This window comes from Arachis stenosperma, chromosome 6, assembly GCF_014773155.1.
Source record: "Arachis stenosperma cultivar V10309 chromosome 6, arast.V10309.gnm1.PFL2, whole genome shotgun sequence".
Lineage (NCBI taxonomy): Eukaryota > Viridiplantae > Streptophyta > Magnoliopsida > Fabales > Fabaceae > Arachis > Arachis stenosperma.
Genome location: NC_080382.1, coordinates 44,815,670 through 44,841,937, shown reverse-complemented (window position 1 = coordinate 44,841,937; position 26,268 = coordinate 44,815,670). Strand labels below are relative to the sequence as shown.

General features: G+C 34.8%; 1 protein-coding gene and 1 pseudogene across 1 annotated transcript; one reads left to right on the top strand and one right to left on the bottom strand.

Annotated features, from left to right (window-relative positions):
• Positions 1 to 1,437: 1,437 nt before the first annotated feature.
• On the top strand, positions 1,438 to 6,751 carry LOC130933998 (glucomannan 4-beta-mannosyltransferase 1-like; annotated as a pseudogene).
• On the bottom strand, positions 6,657 to 13,235 carry LOC130935607 (histidine--tRNA ligase, chloroplastic/mitochondrial). Its single transcript, XM_057865425.1, has 11 exons — positions 12,857 to 13,235; positions 12,629 to 12,724; positions 12,332 to 12,420; positions 12,099 to 12,228; positions 11,713 to 11,805; positions 11,416 to 11,490; positions 10,375 to 10,492; positions 9,969 to 10,111; positions 8,953 to 9,081; positions 7,210 to 7,373; positions 6,657 to 7,108 (listed from the first exon to the last, which is right to left on the bottom strand). Exons 1-11 carry the CDS (start codon positions 13,193 to 13,195, stop codon positions 6,970 to 6,972), a joined length of 1,515 nt encoding a protein of 504 aa, XP_057721408.1. The 5' UTR covers positions 13,196 to 13,235; the 3' UTR covers positions 6,657 to 6,969.
• Positions 13,236 to 26,268: the final 13,033 nt, after the last annotated feature.

The following is a 26,268-nucleotide window of genomic DNA, read 5'->3' as shown; positions in this document are numbered from 1 at the left end:
TCTGAGTCCGACATTATAATATTTTATTTCTATATGTTGATTCTCCAACACTGGTCATTCATCAATATATTCTGCTTCAGGTAATTTCTAAAATACCAGAGAGCATAAACTTGCAAAAGTTTGGGATTAACATACGGCAGGTTCAACTAGAAGAAGAGAAAATCATATTGTCTTAAACAATCACCCCAGACTCTAAGGTTGAAAAACAACAACAGGATATACTTTAGGGATCTCAAGGAAAAGGGTTACATAAACTATAATTAACAATAAAAAAGCTCTGTGCTATAATCAACTGTATTTTCTTCCTACTATTAAATTCTACCTCATCAGAGATGCTAGCGTCAAGTAATTGTTGAACTTTAATGCAAACCCTCTTCTCTTTATCATATCCATCACTTTGGAACACCTGTTTCACTTTGGTGACAAGGGTTCATCTCCATGTTTCCACTACATTCCCACTTCCTATTCTTGACTCTTGATCTTGCAAAGTGATTTGTTTTAGCAAGAGAATAATAAATTATTGAAAAAGAAAAAAACCGTAAGAGAGAACATATATATAGGAGATAAAATATATATATATATATATATATATATATATATATATATATATATATCCCTTGGTGGAAAAAATGAAGATAAATAGCAGTAATGCATAAATGCATCAATATAAGGTACAACTTCAAAATCTCGGGAAATGCAGGAATCAGTTTGTAGCTTTTCAGACATTGGTACTACTTCATGAACTTGGGAAATTTCAAACTTAAGAATACTCCTATAGATTCACATTACATAGTGGAACTACGTACCAATGATCAAGCTCTACCCAATTGGTCGGGGTTGGACCAATAAAGTAAATTTGAGCAGGATCATTTAGAGCGCCAGCATATTAACGCATGGAAGTCTGTTATATTTTGCTTGTGGTTAATCTGTTTGAGACAAATCTGCAAAGAATCAAATTAACTAAGTTTTATATGACTAATTATACTCCTGATCACAAGAGGAACAGAAAACACGCATAAAAACAGAGAGGAACATGTGAGAACACTATGTTAGGCAGTACCTAAGCATTAGTATAGTCACTAAAAACGACTGGATGATTCTGTTGGCATTTATCTAATACTTGCCCACAATATAACACAGTTACGTAAAGTAAATAGAACACACACAGTTAATACTCTGATGAAGATTATGCACACTAAAAATCATCATGTCGGCAGTGAAAGACAAGTCCAGCTATCAATTAGCTATGTCACAACCTTGTTGGTTTCTTGACGAACGTGTCTCATAGCAGGAAGAGAACTCCTCTTAAGAGTTCACTCAAGATACTACATTCTTCCACTTAAACCAAATGCATGTCCTGATGTTGGCCCCCTGTATTTTCTTCCTATTTAAATGGTGTAAGCTCTAACACAAATCAAACCCACTTGATCATCTGCCTTCAACAAGTCACTTACCCATCTACAATTGCCTCAAGCCCCGAAGCATCCTTCTCTTTAGGCTCAATAATCATTTCCAACTCCCAAGTACAACCCCTAAACAATGAGAAACCTATTCTTTGACGAGCCAGATGGTGGGCTTCCAGAATATGCTCCAAGTAGTGCACTATGTGTAGCAATCAATACGAATCCCAGTGACAATTCCACTGTTGAAACTAGGAGTCATATTGTGCTCAATTATGTCAATCATGCTATTTATTGAAAGAGTAGGCATATTTTGATTGTCAAAGTGCTGAGGAAGAAAAATTACAATAAGTACAATTTGGATGCCATGAAGCATAGCCTTGAGAGAAGCAAAAGGTATCCAATTATAATGAGAAGGAGGTAACCTGCATCTTATTTAGTAAACCTTGAACAGATTCAAACTTTTCCATATGTAGCATTTAATTTTATCCACAAAAATTTAGCATCTTTTAGAAAACCTTAAACAAGGGTGCTCTTTCAAAGAGTCATTATTTTAATTCAACTTCTGTGCAACAAAATACATCATTTTCAAAATTAATGATGTGGAGATATAACCATGGCAGATATCAATAAATAATAAATCACAACTAACTGACAAAGTAAAGGATCACAGAAGTTCGATGTTTTTGCAAGAACTAGGAAGGAGTAATACTGAGATACATTACTGTTGGTAATTATTAAAAGACTAAGGTGAATTACCTGGCCAAAACAACTCACTTTCTGCTTCCAGGTATACAAGCTTTCCATTGGAGCAGTATGTGGGCTTTCATGGCCAGCTGAGAGGTTCATACTTCAAGTTCTTGATGATTCAACAAATGAAGTCTTAAGGGTGCCTAATTAATCAACTGCACATTCATTGCTGATCCCAAGTTTATGTGTTAAAGTTGACCTTAACAATATTTAGAATCATGCAGGAATCAGTTGAAATAGAATATAAAAGGGGATACAGAAAGGTAATCATGTCAAGTATGAAACAAGGAGAAATCGGAATGGCTACAAGGCAGGTGCTCTAAAAGAGGGTTTCGATACAAAACATGGTGAGAATTGTGAGTTTGTAGCAATATTTGATGCAGATTTCCAACCAGATGCAGATTTTCATTGGAATAGAATTCCTTATCTTCTTGAGAATCCAAAGTTGGGATTGGTTCAAGCCAGATGGGAATTTGGTCGGTAATTACAACATCCACATTGTTAAGCTGTCATGCCAAATCAGTAAAGCATCTGCATTCTTGGAGATTGCAGTAAATCAGAAATTCTTTAACTTTTTCTTTTTTACTATGCATGCACAGTAAACTCAGAAGAATGTATGATGACACAGCTTCAAGAGATGTCACTTGACTATACGTACTCATTCTTTGGGTTCAATGGCGAGTTAAGAAGCTCAATGGACCAAATTCAGAGAATCGCCTTAGCATATCACTTTGAGCTTCTGATTTGTTCAAACTTCCTCTGTAACAAATAGGGACAGGAGTTTGGCAGATACAAGCAATAATAGATGCCGGGGGATGGAAAGACCGAACTACAGTGGAAAAATATGGATCCAGCAGTTAGGGCAAGCCTTAAGGGCTGGGAATTCCTCTTTGTGGGTGATGTAAAAGTGAGCTATTTATTTCTAATCTGATTCATTGATAATTTAATACTATATCATGTTTTCGGCTTTTTGCTGCTTCCTAGGTAAAAAATGAACTACCAAATACATTTAATGCATACCGATATCAGCAGCACAGTGGTCATCTGGTCCAGCTTCTCTTTAAGAAAATGAGCAAGGAAATCCTTCTTTGCAAGGTACTCAAGGGTTAAATTGTTATATCAAGAGCTAGGAAGACTTCAATTTCTCATATATAAATTATAAAATCATATACTGATTGGAACAATATGTATCATTCAGAGGGTATCACTTTTGAAGAGACTTCATCTTATCTATGCTTTCTTCTTTGTGAGGAAGATCATCGCACACTGGTCACATTCTTCTTTTACTGCATAGTTATACTATCCTGTGTGTTAATTCCAGAAGTCAGTCTCAAAAAGCAGATTGACATATATATCCAAGCAACCATTACAATTCTAAATGCACTTTCCACCCCAAGCCCCAAGGTAATTGATTTCTGACAGAAGTGTAGAACTTTGTGTGCTCAGTTATCTTAATTATTCTCCATTCAAATAACTATGGGACAGATCCATACATCTGCTAGTATCCTGGATTCTCTTCGAGAATGTCATGTCACACCATCGAACTAAAGCAACAATTACAGGACTCTTAAAAGTGAACCGTGTCAATGAATGGGTTAGCTTGAAAATGCCCTGAAACAAACGAACAATACAAGACCATCAAGTGATTCACACTTTCCATTCCGAATAATAGAAAGGTACCGGCTGTCTTGCAGTTAGTTTATCACTTTATCTAAAAGCAATCTATTCAACCGGCACAACAAATAGCCATTGAGCAATCTACAATTATCCACCGGAAAATTTAATTGAAGCATGAAAAATAAACCTAAAACTTAAGGAGAAAGAGCAACAGGAACACAACCATATTCTTTTTTTTATTATTTTTCTTTTCTTGTGGTACAATTTTGTACTTAAAAGAAAATGTAATACATAACGTTAGAATGTAAAGTAAAGAATGCAGTGACAATATCTGATGATTACTCCATAGTCCATATATTACTAACTCATGAGATTCATAACGATGGCCCTTATTTTAACCAACAGGATCAACCCACTGGCGATCATAATGGGGATGTATATGCTTCACTGTGCAATCTATGACCTGCTATTTGGACATGATCATTTCTTCGTATATTTGCTGTTGCAGGCAGGGGCTTTCTTTAACAATGGGATTTGGGCAAGTGGAAAAATTTGTCCGCAACTAAAGCTAGGAATAAAGATATTAAACCACCAGAGCATCAATCAGTATTATAGTTTTTCAAACTAGTGACGTCATGTCATCCATAAGCATAGAACTTATGAGAGTAGCTGTCATTACCTACCAAGTAGAACCAATCCTCATTGTACAAGAGGCACTTTATACTTATGCATACCAACCAGAATAAAGTGCATGTAATATGCACCAGTAATATAAAGCATAAATTACTCTACTGTATGTTCAATATCATAATTTTTTTTTTTTGAAATAAAAAGCTCAACACAACAAGGTGAAGCATCAACATCTCAACAGAAAAGTATTAAACAGATAAAATAAATTAATTCTTAATTATCTTCGACAAAAGCTATCAACAACCCAAAAGATCAAATATCACTCCACTCTTTGTAACTCTTAATCGACCTGTTAAATACTCCTGCAACACTTGATTCTTGATTCCTGAAATTCTGCCATTCCTTTTCAACCAAGTGCTCCAAATGATAACAATGAAATCAAACTCACCAATATTCTATTAATTTGACTGCACGATTGACCCTGAACCATGTAAACTTACGGTCATTCAACTCTATATCCACCAGTTTGATAATGCTGTTAACACACTAGCGCCTTTTCTTTCTTCCAACTGCACAACCTCATTGAAGACACCCATGTAGCAAAGAGGAACTTGACATATTTCCGATAAAAAAATTTAACTCTTCCCACAAAGCAAGCTTCTCTTCCCTTGTATGTGCACCATACACCAAGCAAACAGCACAAATAAAAATTATTGTTTGTCAATTCTCCTTCTATACACAATCATCTCTCCCCTTTGTAACAATTACTCAACCTAAACATCATAACATTCCACATTATTAATAAACCTCCAGAAGCACCTTCCGATCCCACAAATTTCAAACTCACCGCATCATTACCCCAAAATTGCACTATATCAAACTTAGAAATCACCTCCTTTGTCTCTATCAATCCTAACATATTCGCATTATTTTTATGCTTAAATTTTTTACCATTTTTCACTTTCCAACACTCCCTAAACTCCTCATATTCCACGAACTAAAATCATTTAAAAACTTTACTATACACCTTATTTCGGTTTTTGGAGCGGCACCTTCTTGCTTTCTCTTTTTGTTTTGCTTGCCTTCTTTTTGTGCCAATACTTCATTCTGAGCTTGGAGAATAGTCATAATGTCCTCATCCTCGTCATATAAAACAGTTCCTAATTCGACAGCTAGATCCCAAGCAACCCTATTTTCAGCCATATCTTTATCCCAACTTCTTCTATGTTCATCTTGATTAGTTTTACCATCTGCATCCTGCTCTGAGTCCTCCGAATCTTCCAAGCTCCTTACATCCCCTCAACAAGTAAAGTAGCAAACACCGTCTTGTTTCCCTTCTAAACCCAGAGCTTAGGCTCATGACCATCAGGGACAGAGATAAGTGTTATCACACCAAAGCATTAAAAGAAAAGAAAATAAAAGAAACATAAATCTGAAATTTTGTCAAATTACTGGATGGTCAAGTTCTAGCACTGCATAAAAAAACATCATACCATCAACTTCTCAGAAGAGAGAACAAAGATAAACATTTCAGACAACATGGAAAAGGGGAATCAAGATAAATATGACTACAGTGGACTATTTTCAAATTTCAAAGAGTACTAATTCAAGATAAAAGAAAAATAAATAATAATGGCACTCTACTCATATCATCCACTCATTCACAGCTGCATCTCCTCAAAAAATGCAAACATATTAAGCAGAATAGCAGAAACGTAAGCAGCTTTGCTCAAACGCACATCACAACATCTTTAATTCTTTAGTACTTAGTATTTAGTTAAGATCAAAACATTTAGTACTCTGAAATAAAAAACGCATGCAGAAGAATTCACCAAAACTATCATAAAAAACTAAACCCAGCTGTATACTTTTGTCATATTTGATGGATATTGAAGATTCATTCATTCAACTGCATAAAGTTTACATATTCTTTGCCCAAGATTTTCTTCCCCACCGCAAATAAAAGATGCCTGCTATACCCCTAACCACGTCAATATCATCATAATTACATGGATCACTTTTATTGAATAAAAACGCATTCTTGAGGTAAAGGAGTATTGATTTACTAACAATGAACATCTAAGGTAAGGATAGTATGATAACTTTAAGTTGAAAGGATCTGTAAAACAAATCATCTAAATCAAGATTTCATATGAATATTCGCTTTTGATCTATTCTTGATATGGCCTTGGATACATCTGCAATATGGGTACTCTAAAAAAAAAGATAAGGAATAATCTATACTACTTTTTCAATATATAAACAAATAAAATGTGTGTATTCAAGTTTGTTTATGATTAAATGTGTGTGTCCATGTGTAGAGACAGGGAGGTCTGGTACATCCATACAGGTGAAGAACTTGATTCAATAAAATGTAAATATGAACAGAAATAAATGCTTTTGGAAATGAAGGAACAAAGGATAACAGCATCAACAGAGTCGGGCATTTATGCATATACATACATAAACAAGTACTAAAGTTAGACTAGGGTAAAAATTAAAGGTAAAAGATACTAGCACTAACGAGACCAAAATACATAACCAAAAAAATTAAAAAGAATAAAATTCTGATTTATATCAGTTCATCCAGCTTAACCTCGTACTGTTCACCAGTAGCAAGAATTTTGACACCAACCACACCCCTTTGCCACTCAGAGCTCCCCACTAATACAAGCCGCTGAGCATTATTTCGGGCAGCTCGCTTAAAAACCCTAGAATGTGAATGAGGAATTATATATCATATCAGAAGACATTATAACATGCAAGTGCACTTTAACAAGGAAAGAAGAAAAATTTAAGCACGAATTTTTACCACTTAAGAGGTTTGCTTTCCAAAACTAAGTCAACACTCTGTCCCTTTTTTCTGAGAACATGAGCAACCATAGCAGCAGCACCTTGAAGATCTTCATCCAAGGCACATACAATGTAATCCATTTGTAAGCTGAGATCCGGTAGCAGACCCTTTTCTCTAAGTAACTGTTTAAAGAGCAAGGAGGACAAGGGTATCTGTTAAAAGAAGAAGGAAAAAACAGAACTGACGCCAAAATCAACGAGACCAATTCACATCAGAGAATAGCATTAAGTAACAAAGAAAATCAGCATAGCTGAGAAAGTAAGATGTCAGTTCCCTATAATATATTGGGGAACTATAACATTGCTTGATCCATACAGAAAATCTCACCTAGAGGGATAAGGCTTATCGGTTGCTGTATTAGAGTGCCCCTATAAATTTACTGCACATGGGATGGTGTTGACTACATAAACTGAAGCATCTTAATAGATGCACACTACCTTTAACTAGGGATAAAGCCTATTACAGAATGGGAACTAAAAATGGTCGGGAAAAAGTGATGACAATATAATGTACTCTAAACAAAGTATGTTCTTTCCCTTAATTTATCTTTAATCAAAGTAAAAGAAGTAAATCTTCAACTGATGCATAGTTTATTTATTATGGGCCAATTATACAAAATTATGGATCAATAAAGAGAGATGTAACCCTCAAAGTTTAAGGGAACATTTTGCCGCAAAGCTGTAAGACTTTTAATATTGTGCAGAATTAGATGTTAGATGGTGAAAAGCCATCAAGAAAATAAACTTATTGCGGCAGAGATAAGAATGTTGTGTTGAATGAGTAAACAACTAGACAAGGATGCATTGGAGGGTAAGTTAGTAGGGTTAGCATCAACTGTAGAGATGATGGTGAAATTCCCATCTGAGATGGTTTAGTCATCTGTGGAAAACCCGTAGAAACCCAAATAAAAAGAATAGATCAAACAGAGGGTAGCTCAGTTGTTAGGGAAGAAAGACCCAAAATTCTTCAAGTGAAACCGTTGAAAAAGACAGAGTTTCATGGTTTGTTTACAGAAATGGTTTACCATAGGACATGGTGTCCCATGATCCATATAACCAACCCTACATGGTAAACCAAGACTAGGCTGTTGTTGAATATAGGAAGAGATGCAGGACAAACTTTAAAACACTTAAGAACAGCATGAATAGCGAATTGCACAAAGCTTTTCAAAAAGAACTACGGTCAGTCTAAGGAAGAGAAAGGAAATCACTCAAATTTTAAGAGAACAATTTCCAGTCAAAATAAGAAGGAAAGTAACAATATCCAGCAAAATCTGTCCGATATAAGCTGCAAAAGCATGAATTTAGTTGAAAAATTATACATGAGTAACCGTTTTTAAATACATGATCCTCTTTGCTCCTTTTTTTTTTATGTAATCCTCTTTGCTCTAAAAACCTATAGGATTTCGCAAGAATCGCCAAAGAATCTCAGTACAAACCCAGTTAACTGCAAGTTGTACAACTTGGAATCAGAAACAGAATATTATTGGAGTCAAAGCTTATAAAATCATTATATCACATCAAAAGATGTGGCTTTCTAAAGAACTATAGGTAATAAATTGCATAGTTTCTCATGATTTGCTTCATGCACCTAGTCCTAAATGTAAAATAAAGTGTCAAAGACGAAGGCAGCAAGTAATTCATAAAAATGCAAAACATCATGATTTTCCCATTTTTCCTACTACTTAAAAGTTAGACTTACTTCCACTACAACTGCATCACCAAATCCAAAACCACAGGCAGGAATGTCATCAGCACCAAAAGTTGAGAACAAATGATCATAACGACCACCACCGCAAATAGCTCGCAGCTTTCCTTCTCGATCAAAACCCTACTGAAGAAATTAATCGTTTAAACAATGGAAGATAAAACAGCCAATATGTGCCTTGGCTATAAACAAACATATTAACATAATATTTAGAACCAATACAATAATGTATCAACAAGACTATCACTTCCTATTAATGTGTAACCTTAGAAACACAACTGATATGCTATGGCACAACTGTATCATGAAACATATAACGGGGAGCCAGGGACAAATGTAACTTCATTGCAGCAATATATAGCTAGTAAACCTATGGTGTGCCTTCAAACATTAGAAACCTAACTGTTTCATTTTCCATGTTCTTTTTTCTACTTTTCAATATAAAATGAAGAAATCATCAAAAAGAAAACATAGAGGGCAACGATAGGATTCTGCGTTTGCATTTTATCTTGTTGGATATCATGATGATATCACATTATCACTAAGGATCTTACATGCTACAGTGACTTGCTCCAAGAATTTGCACATATTATGCTCTTTGCCTCCATGCCACATGAGTATAAATGAATTTAAAATTATCTCAGGAAGAACTGAAAAGAATTCTTTTAATGTCTAAGTTTAAGCCAATGAGAAAAATATTTAAACCAAGAAAATGGTTTTAATCGCATTCCAGCCATTATTTGCCAAACTGTATATAATATGCCATTATACATGAATAGTATATATTTCAAAACACAAGTCATACTTTCATCAATATCCGAATTAATCTTCAACATAGTTGTCACAGAACTAGGTCTTTATCTAAGAGAGAAAGCATTTATTTATGCAAGGGAGAAGCGATATACATACAGGAAATTAGACCAAGAAGGTCACTGAATAAAATTAACCATATGTATTGCGGACATTAAACATCTGATTAGTATTAACTATTAGCCATGAAAAATTCTAACCTCGAATACAATGCCAGTGTAGTAAGCAAGGCCTCGAACAACTGATGCATCAAATTGAATCCATTCAGAGTAACCAAATTTTTCAGCAAGTGAAAACAACTGTTTCAGGTCAGCAATTGCTTCCCCACTGCTTCCAAGCTTCTCTGAGCACAGCCAAATTTAGGTTTCATATCAGTGAACCTTTTGGATCCATAGATAGGCTTCAAGAAAAAGAAACCAATGAAATACATTCTCCAAGAACAAAAACTTTTTTGAATTAAGCATATGCCATAAGCTAGAAAATGAATCATTGTGCTTCCAAATGATATATTGAACATATAATTTCATTGACTAGAAACATATAATTTCCAGGAAATTTCACAAACTATTAAAAAGTGTTAGAACAAATTAACTGTAGAAGTTGAACCTTCTAACCCTGTCAATGACTTTACAGAAAGGACTTGCAAAAGCTTCTGGACAGCCTCTTGTGATACACCAGCAGCCATCAACTCTTTCTTTACCTCATCAACTGGAATTTTCTCGATCTATAAAAAATAAAAAGCAGTGAATTTATTTCAAATTATAAACAAGTTGGCAAGGCAAAATGCCAGAATATGAAACTTCTGTCACCCCAAAGACAGGTGAATTAGAAGTAGATAAAAGCATATGGATCAGAGAGAGATAGAAGAGCAGAGCAGAGGATGCAGACACGATCAGAAGCCTAGACACAAAATTCCCAATTGATGACACTTTAAGCATCACAATATAATAAATTCAACATTCAAGGGAATCCAAGAATGTTATTATGAATGACTTCATTCAAATCTTATTTACAACTTTGGAATGATATTGGGGGAGTGGTATATTAATTTACACCCACACATGCATATATATGCTAAGTTACATTATTTGCTTTTTTCTCTCTTTCTCTTCTCATGGTTTTATTGTCAGGATGAATATCTTTAAATTAGTCTGTTTGTGACTCTCATGATAGATGGCCTATAATAGAGTGAGCCATTGTGCTTCTTGAGACTAGGAGTTAAAAGATAAATCATGTCGCAACTCTTTGATAGAGGCAATCAGCACAGGCATAGCTTTTCTTACTTTACATTCTGAAAACATAGTTTATGCAACACAGGTTGCCGAAACAAAAAAATTGACTGGTGGGCCACCTAGAAGATAGAAGTAAATAAATGAATAAATAAATAAAAAGAAGATAAAAATAAGGCATTGCTGTAGATTTGGTAATGTTGGTGTTGACTTAAGCCATTGGAATCATCATTTGCATATTGAACTTATTCTTAGATAAGGGTGAATCATAAGCATCCCCATATCATTATTCCAACTAATATAACATTATGTTGCTTGACATTTACAAAGTATAACAAAGACAAGCCATTATATCTTCAACCACCATCAATTGAAAAAATAAAATCATGCAAAAATAGCAAAGAGTTGTACAACTCACTTTGTCAATAATGACGCAGACCTTGCCAAATAAACTTTCAGGTATGGAATAACACTTCAATACTTCCTGTAGAACCTGGAAAGCATGGAAATAAAGAACAGTGTAAGACGACCGCGAAACTGAGACAACACCTAGAATCACATGAATATGTAAGAACATAAGAACCAAAAACTTCTTATTGAAGACTGCAACTACCTACAAATCTGTAAGATATTAAAGAAGAAGTGCAGCACAAGTAGAAATACGAAAGGAAAAATAGGTAGATCATCAATATATGGGAAAAGTAAAACTTTGAACCTTTCGGCTGGAAACTTTAAACCCAACATCGGATTCTTTAATTCCTATTCGCTTGAATAAAGTGACGATAGACGATATAAGCTCTGCTTCAGCCTACAATATATATTAAAAAAAAAGCTGACAAAAAAGCATATTAAAACTATCACAATTCAATGCATTCAACAATATTGTCAGCACAGTAATTCAAAAGTATAAGGTACACAAATGAGAACCAAGCATGAACATTCACCAAGCCATGTCTAATAGACAATATAAATAACCAAGAAAACAAAAAGCTCATGACTTTATTACAAGGAACATTCAGACAGTTTCATTATATGATGAAATAGTTCCTGCTGAATCAGACTGAGTTCCATGCTCAAGTGTGTGTAACATTTAGCACATACCATAACACCAGGAACACCAATGATGTCCATATTCCACTGGTAATGCTCACGACGGCGCCCCCTTGTCATTCTCTCATACCGCCAACATTGTCCAACAGTGAACCACTTCAATGGCAGTGGTACAGACTTGCTGGGAAGAAAAAACACTAACATAAGGATGAGAATTTGACATCCACATGCAAAATCCACTATAGCTATACCGGTCAAATTAACATATCAAAATTAAAATTTACCCTTTCTGTATCACCAGCCTTGCCAAAGAAGGAGTAAGTTCTGGCCTCAGTGCAACACGACGATTACCCCGGTCTTCGAAACAATAAAGCTGCACAAACGAAAATGTATAGATTACATTTTCATATTCCTCCAAAACTCGTCGTTGCACTTTCCTTCTCTTCTATTTTAATTTGTAATTTATGATTTCCTATTTCCTAACCACACTACAAGCATGCTGCTTCAGTGCAATTTCCGTCAAAGTACAATCCAGAGCACCATACGGAGACACTGACACATACCTAAAGCAAAAGAGTTACCTGGTCCTTAATCTCCTCCCCTGCTTTCCTAGTGAACAATGCCTCATTCTCAAGCACAGGAAAATCAACCTCCTCAAATCCATATAAACGCGAAACCTAATCCATCCAAATAGATAAATTCCATAATCTGAAGCTAAACACTAGAACCAAATCGAATCATAAACAGGCATATGCATAAAGTAGTATTGAAGCTTTTCAAGTAAATTCAAGTGAAAAATCAAATAAAACCTCTTTGAAATTGTTGAAGAGCCAGTTGCGCAAGCGCATTTCCTCGGGCGGGAAATCACGCGTCCCCTTGGGAGGGTTCACGTCGATCCTCTGCACCTCTCCAGCGACTATAGGACCGGGAGATAAAGCTCCAGACCTTCCGCCACCGCCGCTCTGAGACTCGGTCTCCGCCGCCGGCGAGAGTGAAGAGTGGACTCTGGCGGCGGTGAACTTGATTCCATTGAAGGAGAGCGGTGAAGTAGAGAGCTGGTAGGTGAAGGAACGGAAGAGAGGGTTGAAGTAGGAGTTGAAGCGTGGCTGAAGGATGAGGTACGAGCACGAAAATGGAGTTGCAGGCATGGTTGCTGGCTTCTTGGCGGAAGAGACAGCACACACATACTTTCCTGGTTTCCTACATAGGCGGATAACGGTTTAGTGGGCTTCTTGGGCCCTCATGTAATTTGCGCCGAATCTTCCAAAATCAGTAAATTAGGCCCAATTTGGGCCTCAAATGGCATTGTCAGAAAGAAAAGTAGAAACCAAAATCAAAACCAAAAAAAAATCTGACCAAAAAAAGAAAGAACAAAAATTCAATACCAAAAATAGAAAGGAAAGAAATAAAAAAAAAGGAACAAACCTAGAGTATAAAAAATATTATGAGAAACCAACTTGGGTCGGTCGAGTGGTCAGCTCACTCGTCCGCTTAAGTAAGTGTTGGGAGTTCGAACCCCGCCTTGTGCATACAGCAACCTATTGGCCAGCGGCAGACCCTTAAATGGAGTTCAGATCCGCGACGGATTAGTCCTTAACCTATCGGGTTGGGGGATACCGTTTGGTAAACCAAAAAATATATATATTATGAGAAATATTAAGGGGTGAACACTTTTTATTAAGAGTTTAATTTTGATCGACTGAAAGCGGAAAATTTTTTACATCGTCATCCAATTGTATCCGTTCTTTTGAACCATCATTCATGTTATGCGGTTAATGAAAAAAGTAGCTATTTTTACGTAATCGAATGCACATGTATAATTACTTTAGACGGACAATGCATAAAAATTAAATTTTTTTATTAATATTAGACAACATTTTTAGCCAATATTATTTCAATACTATTAAGATTTATGCTTTCGAATTTAGTATTTAAAGTATAAAATGTTGGCTAGAAATAATAAAGGAAAAGTCTAGGGGGCCAGCAGTTTTATTGAATTTTGGCCAGCATGTAACCAGCAGAGGAAGATGAGCCATTGGATGAAATTTCACACCAATCACACACCATCAAATCATCATTGATGGCTAGTTGATGGCTAACAATCACAAAAATTGCTGGCCCCCTAGCATTGCTCAATAATAAATTTTGATAGACATGTAGTATTGTTTCAAAAAATAAAAAAAGATTAAAAAAATAAAAAATAAAACAAAAATACTTATTCCCTTATCATTTTCTGCATTGTTATCAATAACCAAAGAGATTAATTTCACTTTATTTCTAAACAAAACTCAATTTTATAAACCCTAAACCATAATTAGTGAAAAATAACTCTAATTACTAAAATACAAAATTTGTTTCTCATACTATTTCAATTGATCAAACTCGCATTTAGTTGAGGCAACAATATCTTTCAAACAAACAAGCAAGTTCATTTGGATAGAACATGGAAGCACATGGTAGTGCTACATCTGGTTTGGATAGGTGAATACACCATCCAAGGAAATAGGAAAAGGGTGGAGAAAAACAGTGATGACTACAACCATTTTAGAAACAGAAAAACAACCACACAGGGATTATATCTATTTCTATTAGCATCAGTTATTAGCAGTTACAATCTTGAATCTTATACAGACTTACTTCCAGCACAACATGAGCTGCATGGTGGCACAGAAACCTGCCACCTTCTGACAAGTGTCAACCAATCACAATCTGTTTTCGATTATTCAATTATTTGTCTATAAGTCTCTTTAGACAAACTGTAACTACCTCTTTTAATGAGGATTTTTTTTTTTTGGCTAAAATTCGAAATAAAAATTTTATCGAATAAAACGAAGCATGAATAGCTACTAAATATATTGGTAAATTAGTAAAAAACTATGATGCATTGATACTGACACGGACACGAAATACGACACGACACAGAATACGCCGACACGCGAATTTTAAAATTTTATATGACACAGGGACACGCATACATATAAAATATAAAGTATTTTTTAGATAAACTATAATGATATTTTAATATTTTATTGATATTAAAATATAAATTAATTTTTTAAATTATTTTTAATGTCTTATTTTAATTATATCAAGTATTTAAATTTTTTTTAATAAATAATAATATATACTATATCTAAAATTATTTCAAAAATATATATTAAGAATAAAATCGGACACACTGACACGTGATGGTATTTAGGTGTGTCCAAATGTGTCCGGAGAAAAATTTTTTATTTTTTATTGAGATACGGTTTGGACACAACAGACACGCGTATCAGAAAAGTGTCGGTGAATATTGTGTTCGAAATGTATCCGACACGCAAACACGACAATTCAACAAGGTATCCGTGTTTCATAGGTAAAAAAGAAGAATGCATTACAGGTTAACATCGGAATTTATTAGTTACTTTATCTCGGTACCAATTTTATCATTTTAATAAAATTCTCATGTGATTTTCATACCCAAATTTAACTTCATAATACTCAAAAGACACAACTATTGAAACAACTTGTATACATTCTATTACGAATTTATTTTTAATATATTGTCAATTATAAAAATAATATATATAGTTACGTAATAAAAATTATTATTATTCATATTTACATGGAGTAAACTCTTTTGTTATTAATTAAATATAAAGGACCAAAGGCAAGGCAAGGCATGCATCATGGCACACATAGGAATGGATGTGACGCATCTAGACTACAAAGACAAAGAAATTGACCCATGTTACACATTTTTTGTTGGATGCAAAAAGCATAGAATCCGATAGAAAACAGCCTTGTGTTTTCAACACGGTTTTGCTCTTAGTGTCGTTTGGTCCATTACCATTTTACAAATTACAATACAAATTTAATGCATATTCTTATTAATGTGAAACTACCCAAATCGTCCCTGAGATTCCAATTGCACCAATTACATCCCTGAGATTGAAAAAAATGCACCATAGTAGTCCCTGACCCATTTTTCATTAACGACGTGATGACATGGCATGATGACGTGGACTGTAAGTGACACGTGTCACTTCATGATTTGGCCACGTGTAATGGTAGGATGATGTGGTGACCAGTGACACGTGTCATGCTGACGTGGATAGTTGTGCCACGTGTCACAATGTTATTTGGCCACGTGTCCAGTTGTGCCACGTGTCGCAACAGTATTCGTCCACGTGTCATCCATTATGCCATCGTTGTATATGCACCAAATTAGTCCCTCACTTTGCATTAAGTGACTCATTTTAGTCCCTGAAATTGAATGTCGTGCACCAAACTAGTCCCTTCACCAATTTTTTCTCATTTTTTTAATTTAAAATTTTAATATCTTGGATACACTAATTTCAATTCTATTTTTTCATATATCGTTTAAATACAAGTGCTTCTATAAAAAAATTTAAGATTTTAATTTTAATTATATAATTTTTTTAATAATTTAATATTGGTAAATTTTGTAATATATAAGTATGTTATTATAAAAAAATAATTATATGATTGATTAGACACATTTTTTTCATAAAAAACATGTGTTTTTAACAAGAAATTAATAATTAAAATAAATATTTTTTTCTTATGAAATACACATTTTCGTTATGTATAAATGAGCTAGATTGAAAGCACTTCAACCACCCTCACTACCACTTTTGATTTCTGCAGTCTAGACGAAAGAGGTCGGAGATGATAATGAAGGAAGCTTGAAAGGCCTTCACGTCAACTCCAAGACGGCGGCTATTAGAGGTATCCGCAAGAAAAAAAAATATTTTATAAAAGTATTGAAAGAGGTTGGAGATGGTAATGAAGGTGCTTGAAAAGCCTTCACGTTAACTCCAAGTCGGCGAATAGGGTATTCGCAAGAGAAAAAATATTTTATAAAAACACTTTTATTTGAAGAACTTGTGAAAAAATAGAATTGAAATTAATGCATTCAAAAATATTGAGAATTTTGAATTTATAGAAAAAAATGAGAAAAAATTGGTGAAGGGACTAGTTTGGTGCACGACATTCAATTTCAGGGACTAAAATGAGTCACTTAATGCAAAGTGAGGGACTAATTTGGTGCATATACAACGATGGCATAATTGATGACACGTGGACGAATACTGTTGCGACACGTGGCACAATTGGACACGTGGCCAAATAACATTGTGACACGTGGCACAACTATCCACGTCAACATGCCACGTGTCACTGGTCACCACATCATCCTACCATTACACGTGGTCAAATCATGAAGTGACACGTGTCACTTACAGTCCACGTCATCATGCCATGTCATCATGTCGTTAATGGAAAATGGGTCAGGGACTACTATGGTTCATTTTTTTCAATCTCAGGGACGTAATTGGTGCAATTGAAATCTCAAGGACGATTTCAGTGCAAAACGCCAATCTCAGGGACCATTTTGGGGTTTAACTCACCCAACACTTATGCTGCTAACCCCCTGTTGGTTGTCTTTCTGGACAAATTTTACTTGTATGTCATGGTCATCCATCATCTCATGTGCGACACCACTAGTAGTCTTGTTTATTTGGTTTTGTTCCTCCCAAATGGGTCTTTCTTATGCTTTGTAGTTTTATTCTTGTAAGTTTTCAGATGCAGACAATTTTTCATCAACTTATATTATTATTATTATTATTATTATTATTATTATTATTATTACTTGAAATTATAAGGTGTTCATTAATAATTCAGATGAAGATCTTTTATTAATATGTAGGTATTGCACTTACCATATTTTTAAAAAAACAATGAAGAAAAATTGTTACACTATAAATACTTGAGAATGGATCTTTTTAATTTTTTTTTTCAATTGTTTTGTCAAATATAATTTTTTATTATTTAACATCTTCTCTCACATATTTTTTGTCCCACTTAAAGAATGTATGATAAAAAATCAAACTATAAAATAACAATTGAGAGAAAAAAATTTAAAAAGTCCATTTTCAAAACATTCTTCCTACTAATGGAATTAGTATCATGTAATAGTGGGTCAATGAAAAACAATATCTTAAGATGGGAGTTTCATAAGAGATTTTAAGTTTTTTCACAGTTAATACCAATCTATATTTTTAGGGAAAAAAATGTTTTCAACCCATAATTGGTCAACAAATAATAACAAAACAAAAAAAAATGTTAATTAATCTATTTGCATAAAAAAATTGGATTCTCATACCAATGTTTTGTGTTAATGATGTCCATAAAAAATTTAAGAGTAAATATCCTCTTAAACCATTGTAACTGTTAGATAAAAAGATGGAGATTAAAGAAGTGAAACTATACTTAATAATTTTGTGATAAAATTATAGTGTGAACAAATAAGATTGAGCGAGTCATTTTCTTGATCATCATAAATTAGATAGAAAGTGATACAGAATGTAATTGAGAGTAAAATAAAAAAAGTCAAAGAAAGGGACTCATTTATTCCAATTTAATTTCCTAATACAAAAGTTAAAAGAATTATTTTACCTCTTCTGACTTAATGCAAGTTTTTCAAAGAAACTCAGAAATTTTCATTTATCAAAATTGATTCAGAAAGAGTATCAAGAAATTTTTAAATAGGCTCCTCACAGATCAACCTAAGAATAAGTTAAATCTTTTTAGATATCTAATTTGAATTTAAATTTCTAAAGATAATTTAATTTAAATCAGATTTGATCTTTATTAGATTAGATTAGGTTTGATTTAAATTTAAACTTTTTAAAAATACTACTAAACAAATCATAACTAAATCAAATCTTCTAATAAATTCTAATAATTAAACAACTAAACATAGACTAAAAAATTCTCCTGAACACGTATTAAAAGATAAAATAATTTTTTTTCTAGGTAATTTCAATTTATCCCAAATTATAGTATATACAAATAAGGTAGAGTGATTCTTTTGTATTTAATTTTAATTTATTTTTTATTTATCTATTATTTTTTTATTATTTAGTATAAGATCTCAAGTTTTTAGATTCTGTGTTTATTTTTTTTATATCCTAACAGAAAAAAATTATTGTTACATCTTCATCATTCTTGCGCTACGTTTATTGATGAGCGGATAATTTATACGCTTTTTGGCATTGTTTTTAGGTAGTTTTTAGTAAGTTCAAGCTACTTTTAGGGATGTTTTCATTAGTTTTTATGTTAAATTAACATTTCTGGACTTTACTATGAGTTTGTGTGTTTTTCTGTGATTTCAGGTAATTTCTGGCTGAAATTGAGGGACTTGAGCAAAACTCTGATAGGAGGCTGACAAAGGACTGCTGATGCTGTTAGAATCTGACCTCCCTGCACTCGAAATGGATTTTTTGGAGCTACAGAACTCCAAATGGCGCGCTCTCAACGGCGTTGGAAAGTAGACATCCAGAGTTTTCCAGCAATATATAATAGTCCATACTTTATTTGGGAATTGATGACGTAAATTGGCGCTCAACGCCAATTACATGTTGTTGTCTGGAGTTAAACGCCAGAAACACGTCACGACCCGGAGTTGAACGCCCAAAACATGTTATAACTTGGCATTCAACTCCAAGAGAAGCCTCAACTCGTGGATAGATCAAGCTCAGCACAAACATATACCAAGTGGGCCCCGGAAGTGGATTTATGCATCAATTACTTACTCATGTAAACCCGAGTAGCTAGTCTAGTATAAATAGGATAAGTTACTATTGTATTAGACATCTTTGGTCTCAGTTTTGTTTTATTCTTCATCTTAAGAGGCTATTGATCACGTTTTAGGGGGCTGGCCATTCGGCCATGCCTGAACCTTTCAGTTATGTATTTTCAACGGTGGAGTTTCTGCACACCATAGATTAAGGGTGTGGAGCTCTGCTGTACCTCAAGTTTCAATACAATTACCATTACTTTCTATTCAATTCTCTTTTATTCTTATTCCAAGATATACGTTGCACTTCAACTTGATGAATGTGATGATCCGTGACACTCATCATCATTCTCACCTATGAACGCGCGTGACTGACAACCACTTCCATTCTACCTTAGGCCGGGCGCATATCTCTTAGATTCTCTAACAGAATCTTCGTGGTATAAGCTAGATAGATGGCAGCATTCATGGGAATCCGGAAAGTCTAACCTTGTCTGTGGTATTCCGAGTAGGATTCCGGTATTGAATGACTGTGATGAGCTTCAAACTCCTGAAGGCTGGGCGTTAGTGACAGACGCAAAAGAATCAAGGGATTCTATTCCAACCTGATTGAGAACCGACAGATGATTAGCCGTGCTGTGACAGAGCATTTGGACCATTTTCACTGAGAGGATGGGATGTAGCCATCGACAAGGGTGATGCCTCCAGACGATTAGCCATGCAGTGACAGCGCATAGGACCATTTTCCCGAGAGGATGAAAAGTAGCCATTGACGACGGTGATGCCCTACATGCAGCTTGCCATGGAAAGGAGTAAGAAGGATTGGATGAATGTAACAAGAAAGTAGAAATACAAGAGGAGCACAGCATCTCCATACGCCTATCTGAAATTCCCACTATTGATTTACCTGAGTATTTCTATCCTATTTTATTTTCTGTTTATTATTAATTTTCGAACCTATCATGAATAAATTTAATCTGCCTAACTGAGATTTACAAGGTGACCATAGCTTGCTTCATACCAACAATCTCTGTGGGATCGACCCTTACTCACGTAAGGTATTACTTGGATGACCCAGTACACTTGCTGGTTAAGTTGAACGGAGTTGTGTCCACACATAGCCAATAGCCATTAAATAAATCTCATGCAAATACAAAGAGGGTCACAATTTCGTCCACCAAGTTTTTGGCGCCGTTGCCGGGGATTGTTCGAGTATGGACAACTGACGGTTCATCTTGTTGCTCAGATTAGGTAATTTTCTTTTCAAAAAGTTTTCAAAAAAATTTTTTTTTATTTTTGTTTTTCTAAAGAATATTTTCGAAAAAAATAAAAGAAAATACAAAAAAATCATAAAATCATAAAAAACCAAAAATATTTTGTGTTCTTGTTTGAGTCTTGAGTCAATTTTTAAGTTTGGTGTCAATTGCATGTTTTAAAAATTTTACTTGCATTTTTCGAAAATTCCATGCATTCATAGTGTTCTTCATGATCTTCAAGTTGTTCTTGACAAGTCTTCTTGTTTGATCTTGATGTTTTCTTGTTTTGTGTTGTTTGTTGTTTTTCATGTGCATTTTTCGTTTGTTAGAGTCCATGCATTAAAGATTTCTAAGTTTGGTGTCTTGCATGTTTTCTTTGCATCAAAATTTTTTCAAAAATATGTTCTTGATGTTCATCATGATCTTCAAAGTGTTCTTGGTGTTCATCTTGACATTCATAGTGTTCTTGCTTGCATCATGTGTTTTGATCCAAAATTTTTATGTTTTGGGTCATGTTTGTGTTTTTCTCTCTCATAATTAAAAATTTAAAAATAAAAAAATATCTTTTCCTTATTTCCCTCCAAAATTTCGAAACTTTGGGTTGACTTAGTCAAAAATTTTTAAAATTAGTTATTTCTTACAAGTCAAGTCAAATTTTCAATTTTAAAAATCTTATATTTTCAAAATCTTTTTCAAAAATTATATCTTTTTCATTTTTTTCTATTTTTCGAAAATTTCAAAAATCTTTTTCAAAATATTTTCAAAATATTTTTCTTATCTTTATATCATATTTTCGAAAATTCACTAACAATTAATGTGATTGATTCAAAAATTTGAAGTTTGTTACTTTCTTGTTAAGAAAGGTTCAAACTTTAAGTTCTAGAATCTTATCTTGTAGTTTCTTGTTAGTGAAGTAAGTAATTTTAAATTTAAAAATTAAAATCTTTTTTATCTTTTTATCTTATCTTTTATCTTATCTTTTTATCTTATCTTTTTATCTTTTTCAAAAATTTGATTTCAAAAAGATCTTATCTATCTTCTTATCATCTTATCTTTTCAAATTTGATTTTTAATATCTTTTTCAACTAACTATTTGACTTTTTGTTTGTTTCTTATCTTTCTCAAAACCACCTAACTACTTTTCTCTCTCTAATTTTCGAAAATATCTCATCCCTTTTTCAAAAATTCTTTTTAATTGTTTTAAATTTTAATTTTAATCTTATCTTATCTCTAATTTTCGAAAATTACTAACCCCTTTTTAAAATTATTTTTGAATTTTCTATCTCTTCCCTCTTATTCTATTTAATTATTTAATTACTAACACTTCTCTTCACCTCTCTTCATCTAAAAATCCGAACCCATTCTTCTTCACTCTTCTCCCCTTTCTTCTTCTACTAACATAAAGGAATCTCTATACTGTGATATAGAGGATTCCTCTTCTTTTCTTGTTTTCTTCTCTTTCATATGAGCAGGAACAAGAAAAAAGGCACTCTTGTTGAAATTGATCCCGAACCTGAAAGGACTCTGAAGAGGAAACTAAGAGAAGCTAAATTACAACAATCTAAAGGTAACCTTTCAGAAACATTAGAACAAGAGAAGGAGATGGCAGCCGAACCCACCAACAATAATGCAAGGAGAATACTTGGTGACTTCACAAAACCAACGTCCAAATTTGATGGAAGAAGCATCTCCAGTCCTGCCATTGGAGCCAATAATTTTGAGCTTAAGCCTCAACTAGTTGCTTTAATGCAACAGAACTGCAAGTTTTATGGACTTTCATCTGAAGATCCCTACCAGTTTTTAACTGAGTTCTTGCAGATTTGTGAGACTGTAAAGACGAATGGAGTAGATCCTGAAGTCTACAGGCTCATGCTTTTCCCTTTTGCTGTAAGAGACAGAGCTAGAATATGGTTGGATTCACAACCTAAGGATGGCCTGGACTCCTGGGATAAGCTGGTCACGGCCTTCTTGGATAAATTCTTTCCTCCTCAAAAGCTAAGCAAGATGAGAGTGGATGTTCAGACCTTCAAACAAAAAGATGGTGAATCCCTCTATGAAGCTTGGGAAAGATACAAGCAGCTGACCAAAAGGTGTCCATCTGACATGTTTTCAGAATGGACCATATTAGATATATTCTATTATGGTCTATCTGAATTTTCAAAAATGTCATTGGACCATTCTGCAGGTGGATCCATTCACCTAAAGAAAACGCCTGCAGAAGCTCAAGAACTAATTGACATGGTTGCAAATAACCAATTCATGTACACTTCTGAGAGGAATTCCGTGAACAATGGGACACCTCAGAGGAAGGGAGTTCTTGAAATTGATGCTCTGAATGCCATATTGGCTCAGAACAAAGTGTTGACTCAGCAAGTCAACATGATCTCTCAAAGTCTGAATGGATGGCAAAATGCATCCAACAGTACTAAAGAGGCAGCTTCTGAAGAAGCTTATGATCCTGAGAACCCTGCAATAGCAGGGCAAATTACATGGGTGAACCTTATGGAAACACCTATAATTCATCATGGAGAAATCATCCCAATTTCTCATGGAAGGATCAACAAAAGCCTCAACAAGGCTTTAACAATGGTGGACGCAATAGGCTGAGCAATAGCAAGCCTTTTCCATCATCTTCTCAGCAACAGACAGAGAATTCTGAACAAAACACTTCTAATTTAGCCAATCTAGTTTCTGATCTGTCAAATGCCACTTTCAGTTTCATGAGTGAAATAAGATCCTCCATCAGAAATCTGGAGGCACAAGTGGGCCAGCTGAGTAAGAAAGTCATTGAAACTCCTCCCAGTATTCTCCCAAGCAATACAGAAGAGAATCCAAAAGGAGAGTGCAAGGCCATTGATGTAATCAATATGGCCGAATGCACAAGGGAGGAGGAGGACGAAAATCCTAGTGAGGAAGACCTCCTGGGACGTCTCTCAAGCAAGAAGGAGTTTCCTATTAAGGATCCAAAGGAATCTGAGGCTCATATAGAGACCATAGAGATTCCATTAAATCTCCTTCTGCCATTCATGAGCTCTGAAGACTATTCTTCCTCTGAAGAGGATGAAGATATGACTGGAGAGCAAGTTGCTCAATATTTAGGAGCTATCATGAAGCTGAATGCCAAGTTGTTTGGTAATGAGACTTGGAAAAGTGAACCTCCCTTGCTCATTAGTAACTAGATACCTGGATTCAGCAAATTTTACCTCAAAAGAGACAAGATCCTGGCAAGTTCTTAATACCCTGTACCATAGGCACCATGACCTTTGAAAAAGCTCTATGTGATCTGGGGTCAGGGATAAATTTTATGCCACTCTCTGTAATGGAGAAGTTGGGGATCATTGAGGTACAACCTGCCTTGTTCTCATTACAATTGGCAAACAAGTCATTAAGACAAGCTTATGGAGTTGTAGAGGACGTGTTAGTAAAGGTTGAAGGCCTTTACATCCCTGCTGATTTCATAATCTTAGACACTAGGAAGGAAGAGGATGAGTGTATCATCCTTGGAAGACCTTTCCTAGCCACAGCAGGAGCTGTGATAGATGTCAACAGAGGTGAATTAGTCCTTCAATTGAATGGAGACTACCTTGTGTTTAAGGCACATGGCCATCCCTTTGTGACAAAAGAGAGTGAGCACAAAGAGCTTCTCTCAGTTCAGAGTCAAGAAGAGCCCCCACAGTCAAACTCTAAGTTTGGTGTTGGGAGGCCACAACCAAACACTAAGTTTGGTGTTAAGACCCCATATCCAAACTCTAAGTTTGGTGTTGGGACTATACAACATTGACCTGATCACCTTGTGGCTCCATGAGAGCCCACCGTCAAGCTAATGACATTAAAAGAGCGCTTGTTGGGAGGCAACCCAATTTTTATTTTTCTAATTTTTATTTTATTTTATTGTTATTTTGTGTTTTATTAGGTACATGATCATGAGGAGTCACGAAAAAAAATATAAAAATTAAAAACAGAATCAAAAACAGCAGAAGAAAAATCACACCCTGGATGGAGGACAGACTGTCGTTCAACGCCAGTGAGGAGCATCTGGCTGGTGTTCAACGCCAGAACAGAGCATGAATCTGGCACTGAACGCCAGAAACAAGCAATATCCTGGCGTTTGAACGCCAGGAATGTGCCTTGAGGAAAGCTGGCGCTGAACGCCAGTAACAAGCATGAAACTGGCGTTCAACGCCAGAAACATGCTGCACATGGGCGTTGAACGCCTAGAGTGTGCATCATCTCGGCGTTTAAACGCCAGAATGGTGTGCAGAGGCATTTTACATGCCTAATTGGTGCAGGGATGTAAATCCTTGACACCTCAGGATCTGTAGACCCCACAGGATCATCTCAAGATCTGTGAACCCCACAAGATCCCCACCTACCTCACCCTCTCTCTCCATTCATGGTCATCCCTTCTGTTTTTCATTCACCACCTACATCTATCTACTCTTCCCCATACACCCCACCTACCTTTAAAATTCAAATTCTCTTTCCCACCCAATCCCACCCATATAGCCGAATACACATATCTCTCAATCTCCTCTATATCTTCTTCTTATTCTTCATCTTTTCTTTCTTCTCTTGCTCGAGGGCGAGCAATTTTCTAAGTTTGGTGTGGTAAAAGCATAGCTTTTTGTTTTTCCATAACCATTAATGGCACCTAAGGCCAGAGACATCCAAAAAAAAAAGAAGAAGAGAAAAAAGGGAAGACAAAAGCTTCCACCTCTGAGTCATGGGAGATGGAGAGATTCATCTCAAGGGTCCATAGCTTAGTAGAAGAGCATTTGACTGCACATCAAGAGAGCATGAGAAATTCCCTCTTCAAGAAATCCCTGAGATACCTTAGGGGATACATGTTCCTCCACATAATTATTGGAAGCAACTAAGGATAGGAACACCAAAATCACTAGGGATCATGCAACAGAAGCAAAGAAGAGACATAAAGGAGCTCAAAAAGCACCATTGGACCTTTAAGATGGCACCACCCTCACTTAGGTGGACTCATTCCTTGTTCTTATTTTCTCTGCTTTTTCGGTTTTTATGCTTCATGTCTATCTATGTTTTGTGTCTCTACTTCATGATCATTAGTATATAGTAACTATGTCTTAAAGCTATGACTAAATTCTATAAATCCTTCACCTTTCTTAAATGAAAAATGTTTTTAATTTAAAAGAACAAGAAGTACATGAATTTCGAATTTATCCTTGAATTTAGTTTAATTATATTGATGTGGTGACAATACTTTTTGTTTTCTGAATGAATGCTTAAACAGTGCATATTTTTTTTGATCTTGTTGTTTATGAATGTTAAAATTGTTGGCTCTTGAAAGAATGATGAACAAAGAGAAATGTTATTGATAATCTGAAAAATCATGAAATTGATTCTTGAA

Excerpts from the sequence above, each read along its gene's own strand:
- LOC130935607 (XM_057865425.1), bottom strand. The coding sequence starts at position 13,195 with ATGCCTGCAACTCCATTTTCGTGCTCGTACCTCATCCTTCAGCCACGC. Across the intron at positions 11,806-12,098 it reads TTGGTGTTCCTGGTGTTATG|GCTGAAGCAGAGCTTATATC; the intron begins GTATGTGCTAAA and ends TATATATTGTAG. Across the intron at positions 7,109-7,209 it reads GAAAGCAAACCTCTTAAGTG|GGTTTTTAAGCGAGCTGCCC; the intron begins GTAAAAATTCGT and ends TTCACATTCTAG.